At 45.0% G+C, this 14,082-nt stretch overlaps 1 protein-coding gene and 1 pseudogene across 2 annotated transcripts in view; one reads left to right on the forward strand and one right to left on the reverse strand.

The window, feature by feature from the left end:
* Nucleotides 1–14,082, forward strand: part of LOC307038840 (protein-glutamine gamma-glutamyltransferase 2-like) — a 69,677-nt pseudogene that overhangs the window by 47,553 nt on the left and 8,042 nt on the right. The gene's annotated exons all lie outside the window — the stretch shown is intronic.
* LOC307038568 (uncharacterized protein) lies at nt 246–2,436 on the reverse strand. The gene is made up of 4 exons (XM_079680070.1): nt 2,237–2,436; nt 1,687–1,964; nt 1,230–1,564; nt 246–1,094 (listed from the first exon to the last, which is right to left on the reverse strand). Exons 1-4 carry the CDS (start codon nt 2,419–2,421, stop codon nt 285–287), a joined length of 1,608 nt encoding a protein of 535 aa, XP_079536196.1. The 5' UTR covers nt 2,422–2,436; the 3' UTR covers nt 246–284.

Genomic DNA, 14,082 nt, shown 5'->3' on the forward strand with positions numbered 1-14,082 from the left:
CCATACCCACGTGCAGAATCATCAATATACAATTTTTATGAAAAACACTATGAATAAATACTTAAATGAACTGATTGCATGTTAACCTCTAACAACATTAGAATCATTTGCCACAAAAGCTAATTTAGAGAAAGAAGCAAGCAACAGAACAGATAAATATACTACACAATATAAAAATAGCAAACAATCAACAGAGTAGCTAACAGTACTTAAAACCAATTTGAAATATTTACAGCATTTATAGAAGAATTACATAGTGTTGATGTATTATGCACTCTCACTCATTAAGGATGAGGTGTTAAGGGTTTGGGGCAGGTGATGTCTTTGGTTTCCTCAGTGCAGAACTCTCTGATCTTCTCAAAAAGATACCACTGCCGTTTTTCATCAAGCCCAGGGGGAGTCAGTTCAGTGGGACGTGCCTCCTGGTCAGTAAAGCACCCTGTGCGTAGCAGCATGAAGGATTCTTCTTCTTTACCTTCAAACTCCTTGGCGTAGACCACTCCAGGCTCGGCACTGGTGAAGCGTAGGTGATGGTACCTCTTGATACCTGGAAGCGGTCTGAAGCTGGGGGCAAGGAAGTTGTGCCAGTCGTCTGTTTTGACGAAGGTCTCCCCTGACTCATTGCCAACCAGCTGGGGGATGTTGACTCCAGTGACGGTACTGGACCTGACAGCCTGGCTGATGTCCTTCAGGCAGGACACTGGTGTGCGGCGGAACTGCTGCTTAAACAGGCCAAAGCACCAGTCAGGTGCAAATTTGGTGTGGCCAGCAATAAGAAAGTTGAGGGAGATATCTTCATGGAGTCCCACCATGCACCGCCAAGCAAGGTACCAGAGGAGGTATCTGTTTTTGTTCTGACCAGAGCAGTTGTCACAGTGCAGGTGAACATGTTTCTCCCCAAGCCCATACTGAGAGAAGAAGTGGTGGAGGTAGGCAATGACAGCATTGGAACCCTTGCTGCTGCAATGAGCCTCATCTATGAGGTAGTTTACCTGCTGAGGAACACCTTCACAGCAGACACCAAACAGTCCACACTTCCTGGGAACCATAAAGTAAATGGGCCCGGGCTGGAGAGGGTCACTGGGGTAGTGAACCTGTAACACCAGACCAACAGATGAATTAACTAATGAGTGATCTATACTCTAATTCTAAAAATGTGTGAATATTCATATTGTTACATTCCAAACATTCTGGATTATCACAGCATTCATCACATTCACACACCTCACCTGCTGTGCATAGTCAAAGCTGTAGTGGATGGTGATGTCTCTGCTACAGGGTTGGTTGGGTCCTAATTTGACACCCAGCTCTCTAGCTGTTTCTTTACAGCTGGCGACCATCTCCTGGTAAGCCTGACGCTCCACCCCCACGGTGCGGAGGTGTTCTTCCTGCTTCCTGAGCTTCGCTGACTTGACACAGTCGGGAAAGTTGGAGCTGCGGTAGATGGCAATGTTGTTTTTCTGACAGAACCAACATAGGTCTGTCATCGGCCTCCCAATAATGACACTGGGAGTCAGCTCCTTCCACAGCTTCCTAAATGTGCTGTTGCCAGCAGCACGGTGACCTGGAAAGGTGATTAAAGACAAAGATAGCATTGTTAGATTACTCATCATTAGTTTTCCATTGAGGTTTCCTCGTGTAAAAAAACCCCAAAAAAACAAGATTAAAATATAAGAAAATACCCACCCTTCTCCTGCATCTGAACCTTGTATTTCCGCCACACAGAGGACTTGGTCTCAGTTGTTGGTAGAACACTGATGTCCGTCCTCTTAAACCCTGGAATCCGTCCAGGAAGTGGCATGGCAAAGACATCTGCAAAGTTGGTAATGAACCGTACAATTCGCTGGATGTCTTCAAAGGACAACACCCTTTTGGTCACCACACGACCACCACGTCTTATCCTTGGGGCCAAGCCATGTTCCTTGTAGAACTTGATGATGCCTGTCAGCTTGTCTTGAGAAATTCTGGAATGGTTTAAAACATCAGTCTTTGATTGTTTTTTATGGCTTTATTTAATGTATGCATTGTAGTATATACATTGTCGTTGTATTTTTTCATTATGTAAAAGCATGTATATATATATATATTTATTTATTTATGTATTACTATTGCTGTAAATTCTGCTTCTATTCAGTTATTGTCAAACTCAGTTCAACTCATGCATGGCTTATTACCACTTCATTTGAAAATAGTAACACTACCAAAAGTGAAGTAGCCTTTTCAAAATCAAACTCACCCATGTAGAAACTTGAAAGTCTCCCGGCAGATTTTGTGCCCATCTAAGAAATAGGACGTTCTCTGCTGTTTCCGCTCCTTTTGGTGTCCTCTCTTTGCACAAGCGGTCTCTTTGGAGAGGTTTATGTTGGAGCTTATCTTTCCAAGTAGCACCAAATGCTTTTCACCTGGAAAATCATATAACATTACATAATGTGTTGTGTCAATCACTCATCATTACATTACATTACATTACATTGCATTTAGCTGACGCTTTTATCCAAAGCGACTTACAATAAGTGCATTCGACCAGGAAGATACAACCTTTAAGAAAACAGAATCATATAAGTACATCAGGTTTCATAGAGCCAAACATTTCAAGTGCTACTCAACTGGCATTTAGAAAGCCAGCCCTTTATTAGTATATAAGTGCTTTGTTAGTAATTTTATCGCTCGAAGTGGAGTCTAAAGAGATGAGTTTTCAGTTTGCGTCGGAAGATGTGTAAGCTATCTGCTGTCCTGATTTCAATGGGGAGCTCATTCCACCATTTTGGAGCCAGGATAGCAAACCCACGTGTTTTTGCTGACGGGAACTTGGGTCCCCCTCGGAGTGCGGGTGCAGCGAGCTGTTTGGCTGATGCAGAGCGGAGTGCACGTGCTGGGGTGTACGGTTTAACCATGTCCTGGATGTAGGAAGGGCCAGATCCATTCGCAGCATGGTACGCAAGTACCAGTGTCTTGAAGTGGATTCTAGCAGTTACTGGAAGCCAGTGAAGGGAGCGGAGGAGCGGTGTGGTATGGGAGAATTTGGGAAGGTTGAAGACCAGACGAGCCGCTGCATTCTGGATGAGCTGCAGAGGTCGGATGGCACATGCAGGTAGACCAGCCAGGAGGGAGTTGCAGTAGTCTAGGCGTGAGATGACGAGAGCCTGGACCAGAATCTGCGCTGATGTCTGGGTCAGCTGGGGACGTATCCTCCTGATGTTGTAAAGCGTGTATCTGCAGCAGCGGGTTGTAGCAGCGATGTTTGCAGTGAAGGACAGTTTGTTATCTAGGACCACACCCAGATTCCTTGCAGTCTGAGTCGGGGAAACAACAGAGGTGCCGATGTTGATTGTTAGGTCAAGAGTGGGACAATCTTTTCCCGGAAGGAAGAGCAGTTCAGTCTTGTCAAGGTTGAGCTTGAGGTGATGAGCAGACATCCACCGAGAGATGTCTGCTAGGCAAGCAGAGATGCGTGCGACGACCTGGGTCTCTGAGCGGGGAAAGGACAGAATTAGTTGGGTGTCGTCAGCGTAGCAGTGGTATGAAAAACCATGCGGGCTAATGACAGACCCGAGCGAGTTTGTGTACAGGGAGAAGAGGAGGGGACCAAGAACCGAGCCCTGAGGGACCCCTGTAGTTAATTGACAAGGGTCGGACTCGGACCCTCTCCAAGTAACCCTGTAGGTGCGGTCGTTGAGGTATGAGGTGAGGAGGGAAAGTGCAGTGCCTGAAACTCCAAGTTCTTGGAGAGTGTGAAGGAGGATCCGATGGTTCACCGTGTCGAATGCAGCAGACAGGTCCAGAAGGATGATGACAGAGGAGAGGGAGGCTGCTTTAGCAGTGTGCAGTTTGTCAGAGACAGCAAGGAGAGCAGTTTCTGTTGAGTGACCTGCCTTGAAACCAGACTGGTGCGGATCCAGAAGGTTGTTCTGATGGAGATAAGAGGAGAGTTGTTTAAAGACAGCGCGTTCAAGTGTTTTAGACAGGAACGGGAGGAGAGAGACGGGCCTGTAGTTAATAACATCAGACGGGTTGAGAGTGGGTTTCTTTAGGAGAGGGTTTACTCTTGCCTCCTTGAGACTGTTTGGAAAGTGACCAGAAGTTAGAGAAGTGTTGATGAAATGGGTGAGAAATGGTAGAATATCAGGAGCGATAGTCTGAAGGAGGTTTGAGGGGATAGGGTCCAGAGAACAGGTGGTAGGACGGGCAGAGGTAACGAGGGTAAGAACCTCACTTGGAGAGAGAGGGGAGAAGGAGGTCAGTGTGTGGGTGAAGGGAGGGTCTGGTGACCCAGCGGTGAGTAAAGGTGAGTCAGAAAAAGAAGAGCGAATATCATCAACCTTTTTTTCAAAATGGTTAACAAAGTCGCTTGACAGAAGGGAGGAGGGGGGAGGTGCTTTGGGGGGGTCCAAGAGGGTGGAGAAGATAGAAAATAGTTTTTTGGGATTGGAATAGGAAGATTGGATCTTATCTTGAAAGAAAGTGCTTTTTGCCTGAGAGATGGAAGCAGAGAAAGAGGAGAGGAGAGCCTGATAGGTTAGGAGGTCGTCATGGTGTTTGGATTTCCACCATTTCCGCTCTGCTGCCCGAAGGATGGTTCTATTAGCACGCAGTGCATCATTTAGCCAGGGAGCAGGAGGGGACTGACGAGCCGGCCGCGATGTGAGAGGACAGAGAAAGTCCAGAGAGGATGAGAGAGTCGAGAGGAGAGTTTTTGCAGCAGTGTTTGGAGGCAGGAGTTGGAACGAGTCAGAGGAAGGGAGGGCTGAGAGCACCGATGAGGCAAAGGTAGAGGGGAAGAGGGAACGGAGGTTACGGCGGACAGGAGCAGAGTTAGAAGAGATGAGGTTGTTATGTTTGGAAAGGGGTAGAGAGAATGAAATGAAGAAGTGATCGGATGTGTGGAGCGGGTTTACAGAGAGGTTAGAAGTAGAGCAGTTCCTTGAGAATATGAGATCAAGGACATTGCCAGCTTTATGAGTTGGTGGGGATGGAGACAGTGAGAAAGCAAAGGTGGTTAACAGAGATGTTAGTTCAGATATCTTCCCTGTCTGGAGGTTGAAATCTCCGAGAAGTACAGCGGGAGGGCCAGCTTCAGGGATGTGTGAGAGGAGATTATCTAATTCCTCCAAGAAGTCCCCCAAGGCGCCTGGTGGACGGTAGAGAACAACAATGGTTAATTGTATAGGATGGGTTACTGTGACGGCATGGAATTCAAAGGTGGAAGGAGTGAAATTAGGTAGCTTGAAGAGGGAAAAGCTCCATTTGGGAGAGAGCAGGAGACCAGTGCCACCTCCTCTGCCAGAGGGTCTGGGTGTATGGGAGAAGGAATATGCTGTGGAGAGAGCTGCTGGGGTGGATGTGTTGGATGGAGTGATCCAGGTCTCCGTGAGATCAAGGAAATCCAGAGACTGCAGGGAAGCGTAGCCAGAGATGAAGTCAGCCTTAGGAACAGCTGACTGGCAGTTCCACAGGCCCCCTGAAACTAGATGCTGGATCTCAGTGGAGCATGTGGGATAGACGAGAGCAGGCCGGTGAGATCGATTAGGAGAAACACGGGGCCAGTGATAATTGCGAGAAGACACATGAACAGGAATGCAGAAAATACACATGATTATAGCATGAGGGGCTAGAGAACCCAAGAGAATTGAATAAAACTAAATAACACCAGCGATACTTGGCGCAATCAGAGTAGGATTTGCCTCCTCTTTGCCTCCCACAGGACTCTTAATGTCTTTGTCAGTCTTCGTCTGGCTGACGCTGAAGCTGACGCTGCAGGAAAAACGCAACCTAAGATGGATACCTGATTGCTCAGTTCTCACAGCTTTGGGGGCACGCCCCTGTAATTAGTTAACTATTTTCTGCTGATGGGCGACAGCACAACTTAAATCTTTAACGTGTAACAGAACACACAGGCCCACCCCCCACACATTGCCTATAGTATTATGTTAAACACACTCCCATACACACATATTCTATCTATTATAAAGGGTAATAATAAGTACAGGCTAGTCTGGCAGTGACTCCAGAGTAAACTGCTCTCACATGAGATAATACATTTGTAGCTGCCTATCTCTGCACATCTTTAGATAATTAGGCTGGGGCCACATGTGATTTAAGGGGTAGCCAAAAAAATATGTCTCCCCATGTGGATAAAATGTAGGGTTGAAACATTTATGAAAATGTTCACCACAATAATTTTTCAATGAGTATTAGCCAACTTTAAGTTGTAGGTGGTCATGTGAGCATTATTTTTAATTGTTGTTATGTTTTTAACACTAACCCATACTCACACACACATCGTTACCACAGTCAAAGGTATTTAAATAATATAACGTTATAACGTTACTTACCATTAGTCATTTCATTCATTTGGTCTCGTCTCTTGACCATCTCCTCAGGGGTGTAACGGGTGTAACAGGGAACTCCATCATTAAATGTACAGCTACACCTGTAGTCATAGGCCCTCTCAATCTCTTGAGCGCTGTCCTCGCTCACATAATGCCGTACGGACTGAAGTGTCTCAGCCACCGGGTCGTTCAGCAGTGGTTGTTCCTCTGTGGTGTCCTCATCCTCTTCAGCATCCGTGGTCTGAGGGCTGCTGTCAGTGTCAGGGCTGTCTGACTCTAAATCGGAGCCGGATAACGGGGAAACTTCAACCGGTGCCGTCAAAAAGTAATCAGTGATCAGCTGAACCCATTGCTCATCAGAGGCTGTCCCTCTCACAATGTTGGAGTTCAACAGTCTTGCGATTTGATCTTCTCTGGAATCCATCGATCTGATTAGCGGCTAATAAATTGTCAAAGTACGGAGGAAAAATATTTTCGTTTTACTGGGTGAAGGTCGCGAGGAATAATGTTGGTTTATATAGTGTGTGTGTGTGTGTGTTTGTGTATTTTGCGTTTGTGTGTATTGTGTTGGTTTCCCGGGGAAAACCCTCACAAGAAACACCGGCTGTTGTTATGCCAGCTGTGACGTTACGTTACTCCGTTCTCCGCTCGTAATGATGCCTTTACAAGCTTCAAAGTTGTATTTATCATCTGAATTTGGCAAAACAAGTTTAATATTCTGAAAGCCAAGACTTTGTTTATTTGAAATCAGATGAAAATAAACTATCACGGACTCTGCCGTGTTATTTATGATTACTATACGCTTTTCATTCATAATGTCAGCCGGAGGGAGGGGGGGCAGCGCTGCGGAAGAGCAGCGTGAGAGCTGTCATCTTCCCATTACAAGCTTCAAACATGTATTTATCGTTTGATTTTGGAAATAAAAGTTTCAGATTCTGAAAGCCAAGACGTTGTTTATTTGAAATCAAACAAAACACCAAAACCCCGAAAAACTAGTTTTTTACTCAAATCCACGTTTATTTTGAAATGAGCCGTTGCGACTTCCGACTGATTTCGATAGAGCGGGTCACATATGCTTTGCTTCATGTTTGTGTGACCCACACAAAGTGTGTGATCACAATTTTATGTTTATATTTAATATCATTTTATATTACCTGTTTAACAATGGACAGCAGGGGGCAGTAGATGGCAGAGTAACACTGTCGTAAAGGGGTTTGTTATTATTTACCCATCTGCCGTAAAATGTCTGACGTGATGATGGAGCTGTCCTTAGCTTGCCATTCTGGCAAGACCCACCAAACGAGCAGTAAAAAAAAAATTCTCCTGTTTTACAGCAATACTATCAGTCATCGCGCCCTGCATAGCGGTGCCTGTTACAAATTATTTGGGGCTCGTCCGGGATCAGCATCGTTTGAGACGACCATATGCTGATCCAGTGATATTGGACCTAAAGGACCGGACTGACGACGTGTTGCCGGAGTGGAGGTGCTTCCAGTTAGCAACTCAAGAGGTAGAGAGACCAGGTTAAAGGGGATCTACGCCTAGGAGTGCAGAACTGTTTGCCACAGTTGCCCACAACACAGGCAACTGACGAGAAAAGACTTCATCAGCTAACAGCAGATGAAGCGTATGAAGTTGCCACACACTTCGATCCAGTGGAAGGACTTGACTCATCAGAGCTAAACAGGGACGACGACCAGGGCTGTGTTGAGTATATTGCTGCGAATATGGACAATATGACTCTACTAAACCTATAAGATGAGGGAGTGTCAATGTTGTTGTGTCTACAAGGTACTGTTGATTTGATTATTGCAAACCGTAGCAGTGGTACAGTGTGTTCCAAAGAGGGTGAAATTGATACTTCTGTTAAGTCACCTCTGATGTTATTTGCTACTGTTCACGCTAACCAACCACTTAAGTCATCAGACAATCCAACTGAGACTGGCATTCATGACAGACATACAAAAACTGTTAAGGGGCTTAGAGGAGGTGCAAAACAAACTTCAACACGGTGTCACCACACCTAGTTCAGATACACCGCAACCTCACTCTCGCCAACCCAGTAAGCAGCATACACCTAACTCACCACCTACATTTACAGAAGGATTCTTTAATCCAGGGGTGGCCAACCCGCGGCTCTCGAGCCGCATGCGGCTCTTTGCCTAGTTTCATGCGGCTCTTCAGTTCATATATGTGTGAGTTTGAGGGAGAGACACTGACTTCTGATTAGTGTTGCACGGTGTACAGATACTTGAAAGGTATACCGCGATACCCTACCGTTAAAAACTTTACGATTCCTCAGTTTCATTAGTATCGGTACTTTAAGAATGACGGGGGAAAGTACTCCGGTGAGAATGCGCCGTTTTAATAAGAGCCGTGTGTGTTCAGCGCTCTGCTTCCAATCCCTGCACTGCAGCCGTGCCTTCAGTCCCACCCCTCTCAAGCACGCTCAAGCGCCTCCGCTGTCTCATGCACGCGCTAGCTGCCAGAGCATTTGAGAAAACTAAACGAGAAGCATGGCTGCAAGTGGGAGTGCAACTGCCGCTGCGCCTCGGCTTGTTGACAAAAAAGACGCCAGAAGTGAAATTTTGATGTATTTTAGCTATATCTCTGACAGTGAGGGCAAGCCTACGGACACCACGAGGCCTGTCTGTAAGAAATGTATTAATTTGATTTAATATGAATTCTTTTCATTTATTTTATTTATTGTTCTCATTGTTTAAAAGTTTGTGTTATGGTTCTGGTGTGAAATAAAGCACACTAATTACATTTAAGACTGTTTCCCTTTTTTTAAGAAAAGTATCAAAAAAGAATCGGAATCGTAATTCTTGACTTGGTATCGAAACCAAAATGTTGGTATTGTGACAACACTACTCCTGACAGTTAAACCTGATATTTAGTAGGTCTTTTAAGTATTGATTGCTGATCATTCTGACGTAATTTGGCCGGTCAAAGTTTTTTGGGCTCGGATAAAATCGCTCCGTTACTTTCGTCCCGTGTTACTTTCGTCCCGGCTCTCCCTACGTGTGTATGTGTGGTGTCAGGTGTCAGTATGAGAGGATGACAGCGCGTCTAATTTTGATGTGGCCCAAGAGCCAATCACAATAATACCTGGATGCAGAGAACCAATCACCTTTGATGGGGGCAAAACCTATCGTTGTTTCCCCTACAATTGTCTCGGAGGGGCGCCAACAGAGCCCCCTGAAATTCAAGGTGTTTAAAAAATATATACAGTGGGGCAAAAAAGTATTTAGTCAGCCACCAATTGTGCAAGTTCTCCCACTTAAAAAGATGAGAGAGGCCTGTAATTTGCATCCTAGGTATACCTCAACTATGAGAGACAAAATGAGAAAAACAAATCCAGAAAATCACATTGTCTGATTTTTAATGAATTAATTGGTAAAATAAGTATTTGGTCACCTACAAACAAACACGATTTCTGGCTCTCACAGACCTGTAACTTCTTCTTTAAGAGCCTCCTCTGTCCTCCACTTGTTAACTGTATTAATGGCAACTGTTTGAACTCGTTATCAGTATGAAAGACACCTGTCCACAACCTCAAACAGTGACACTCCAAGACGTGTCCCCCTGCTTAAGCCAGTACATGTCCAGGCCCGTCTGAAGTTTGCTAGAGAGCATTTAGATGTTCCAGAAGAGGATTGGGAGAATGTCATATGGTCTGATGAAACCAAAATAGAACTTTTTGGTAAAAACTCAACTAGACGTGTTTGGAGGAGAAAGAATGCTGAGTTGCATCCAAAGAACACCATACCTACTGTGAAACATGGGGGTGGAAACATCATGCTTTGGGGCTGTTTTTCTGCAAAGGGACCAGGACGACTGATCCGTGTAAAGGAAAGAATGAATGGGGCCATGTATCGTGAGATTTTGAGTGACAACCTCCTTCCATCAGCAAGGGCATTGAAGATGAAACGTGGCTGGGTCTTTCAGCATGACAATGATCCCAAACACACCGCCCGGGCAACGAAGGAGTGGCCAGTCTCCAGATCTCAACCTCATAGAAAATCTTTGGAGGGAGTTGAAAGTCCGTGTTGCCCAGCGACAGCGCCAAAACATCACTGCTCTAGAGGAGATCTGCATGGAGGAATGGGCCAAAATGCCAGCAACAGTGTGTGAAAACCTTGTGAAGACTTACAGAAAACGTTTGACCTCTGTCATTGCCAACAAAGGGTATATAACAAAGTATTGAGATGAACTTTTGTTATTGACCAAATACTTATTTTACACCATAATTTGCAATTAAATTCTTTAAAATTCAGACAATATTTTTTTCTCATTTTGTCTCTCATAGTTGAGGTATACCTAGGATGAAAATTACAGGCCTCTCTCATCTTGTTAAGTGGGAGAACTTGCACAATTGGTGGCTGACTAAATACTTTTTTGCCCCACTGTATATATAATTGTTTTTTCTTTAAATATATATATAGCACCAAATTGCAAATAATCTATAACTACTGTCCCTTTTCACATGGAACATGTGCTCTTTTATTAAATAAACTAAACACTTTCATTTTAAGTTGTGAGTTTAGTGTTTTTGACCCTAAGAAACACTGATGCATTAATCAATAACAATAATCCACAACTCCTCTCTCTGCTCCAGAGGATTTAAAAAATATATATCCCAATGCCACAACAATGCATCAGTGACGTGGTTGAAATCTTGTCTCCAGAAAACAAAAAACTGACACAAGCGGTATCAGTGACTGTGTGTTTGATGTGGCTCTTTGCAGTAATATAGAAACAATGTGGCTCTTAACCTCTGACTGGTTGGCCACCCCTGCTAATCCCACCCGAGAGAGCATGATTTCCCTTAAAGATCTTTCACTTCTGCATAGAAGGAAGTTTAAGATTCATGGAGGGCAGATAACTGACACTTCATCATACATTAGCTTTAACAGCTTATGTAAACAGATTGAGGAAGGCTGCAGAGAGCAACACACTGACGACGAGATCATTAGAGGGGTGTTACGTATACTAAAGGGTGGAAACTTTAAAGACATGCTGACAAACAAGGAAGATCTTACAGTCACCGAGCTGAAGACTTTCCTGCAGTCCCACCTTGGCGAGAAGAGCAGCACAGAGCTCTTCCAGGAATTGATGTGTGCTAGACAGCATGAAAATGAAGCTCCACAGCAATTCCTATACCGCATGATAGGACTGAAACAAAAAATAATGTTCACCTCCAGGCAGGCAAATGCACTTATTAAGTATGAGCGTCTACACTGCAGGGTGTGTTTTTGAATGCAGTCTATCAAGGCATGGGAGAGAGACATGAGGATGTCAGACGGGAGCTGAAACCACTGCTTGCTGACCCCACTGTGTCTGATGAAGCTCCGATAAAGCAGATTATCAAGACTATGATGGAAGAAAGTGAAAGAAAGCACAGACTGGGAAGCAGTTCCAACCGCAAGTTAACTCAAGCACACAGCATACTCGCTGAACCTGAAGAGATACTCAGCAGTGTGGGAAAGGCTAAAATCAAAAGTAACGGCCCGTCTACACAGCAGCGTTAACAAAATCTTCCAACGCTTCCAACGCTTCTCTGCCCATTCATTTTGAATGGGGTGACATCACTTTGCCTCGCTTTTCGCCGAACTGCACTGTGGGGAAGCAAAGCGAAGATTTCCAGGATTTTCAGGATTCAAAAGTTGAGCAATGTTCAACTTTTGAAGCTGAGGTGGAAGCGTCAGCCAATCAAATCCCGTTTATGCAAATCTGACAGTACAAGCGCTAGCCAATCAAACCACGTGTAAGCTGGGAGAGACATACCGCAGTTCATTTCCTCATATTCCAAACGAGAAATTACGGTAGCAAATCACCCGGTTCTTTACGACCAGTAACTATTTACAGGGATACAAACTGGAGGAACCAGGCATGGAGGGAGGTGGCAGAGACAGTGGGTGAAACTGGTAGGTTTTCGCCTTTTTGGGGATTTTATATCCAGTTTACTTCATTTTAACATTGCTATTGCTTTGTATGTCGGGGCGGGAGATTCATGTGATTGGTTGTTGGTCGCAAAAAATCCCCAAGCTTTCAGAAAAGCCCACCTCCAAGATTTTCTCGATTTTTTCAAAGCTGCTGTGTGGAAGGGCCGTGAGGATAATGTCATCCAGAGATTGAGTGCTCAGGTTGAGGCTTTAACACAGGCAATGGAAACACTGAAACGGCTATCAACAACAACCCAGGTGCCTGAGGGGCTACATCAAACCACCCACCAGTGTTGCTCTGACAAAACCAGACCAGAGAAAAAGACCAGGAGACCGTATGGGTGCCCACAATGCATAGCTCAGGCTCAACCAAACTGTAGCCACTGCTTTTTCTTTGGGGAGGAGGGTCATCGTGCTATAGGCTGCTTGAAAAGACAGAAGCAGGCGAGAAACAGGCACCGGTCAGGGCAACGGGACGACCACTCACCGACCCAAAGGACAAGTCCCACCCCCAGGAGGTTGCAGCAGCAAGACAAAGCACTGGTTATACACCTATCAACACGCAGAAAAATAACAAACAACACCCAATCAAAAAGATAGCTCCGCTAATTGGCCGAAAGTCGCTATTGAGATGTAGCATGAACGGATACGCCATAACCGCTCTTTTAGACTCTGGGGCCGATGTGAGCATAATAGACAGTGCTTGGAAAGACAGATACTTACCGGGACAAGATATTAGACCCCTCAGTGAACTCATGGCGGATGATCTCTACGTGACGGCTGTCACAGGAGATGCAGTACCTTATGAAGGATGGATTGAAGTGGTAGTAAACCTGCAGGGAAACGATGATCCAGACTTATCTATTCGGGTGCCTTTCCTAGTGAGTCGAATAAAAATAGACAGACCGATAGTTGGTTTTAATGTCATCCAGGAACTCTTTAGGAGTCATGAAAGTAGACTCAAAGTGATATATATCCTTGTCAACTTGCTTACGGGTGCTTTGGAGATTGACAGTGCTATGGTGAGTTTCATAAAGACTGAGCAAAAACAGGAACAACAGAATGCTGCAGTAAAGATAGGCAGGAAAGAAGTCACTATTTATCCTGGCCAGGTAGCTTATATTAAGTGCAGGGTACCAGTGGATATTAGTGAATCTGACTCACTTGTGCTTTTCGAACCCAATCTAGAAGCTACACCACTGGCACAGCTGAGTGTTGGAGAAGGACTAATGGCGATCCAACAGACAGAGAGACCTTTCGTAAAGGTGCCTGTGTCAAACCATTCCAGAAGTGCTGTGACTCTGCCGAGCTGTACTGTTCTAGGCAACATCGAAACCATTGATAGAGTGATAGAGACAGACAACCCAAGCAGCAAGGACAATCAAGGCCAGGCAAATATAGCCAGTTCTTCCACATCATCACACTCTAACAGTGACAAACCCACTTCTGCACTGTGGCACCCACCTGTGGATGTCAGCCACCTGAGTGATGAGCAACAGATGAAGGTGGAACAGATGTTACACGAGGAATCGGCAGCCTTTGCTAAAGATGATGGGGACATAGGTTGCATTCCCAGCCTGCAAATGTCCATCAACTTAAAGGACAACATTCCAGTTCAGCGCACATACAGTGCAGTGCCCAAGCCCCTTTATAAAGAGGTTAAAGAGTACGTCCAAGACTTGCTTGTATTAGGGTGGATAGTTAAGTCCAAATCTCCTTACTCAGCTCCTGTAGTCTGCGTCAGGAAAAAGGATGGGTCCCTAAGGTTATGCATCGGTTATAGAATGTTAAACCAGAAAACAGTA

Source organism: Notothenia rossii, assembly GCF_949606895.1.
Source record: "Notothenia rossii genome assembly, chromosome: 5".
Taxonomy (NCBI): domain Eukaryota; kingdom Metazoa; phylum Chordata; class Actinopteri; order Perciformes; family Nototheniidae; genus Notothenia; species Notothenia rossii.

What these genes read in the sequence shown, in the direction of transcription:
- LOC307038568 (XM_079680070.1), bottom strand. Translation starts at nt 2,421, where the DNA reads ATGTTATATGATTTTCCAGGTGAAAAGCATTTGGTGCTACTTGGAAAG. An exon ending in ACTTTCAAGTTTCTACATGG is followed by an intron (nt 1,965 to 2,236) that starts GTGAGTTTGATT and finishes AAACCATTCCAG; the next exon opens with AATTTCTCAAGACAAGCTGA. An exon ending in GGTTCAGATGCAGGAGAAGG is followed by an intron (nt 1,565 to 1,686) that starts GTGGGTATTTTC and finishes TCACCTTTCCAG; the next exon opens with GTCACCGTGCTGCTGGCAAC.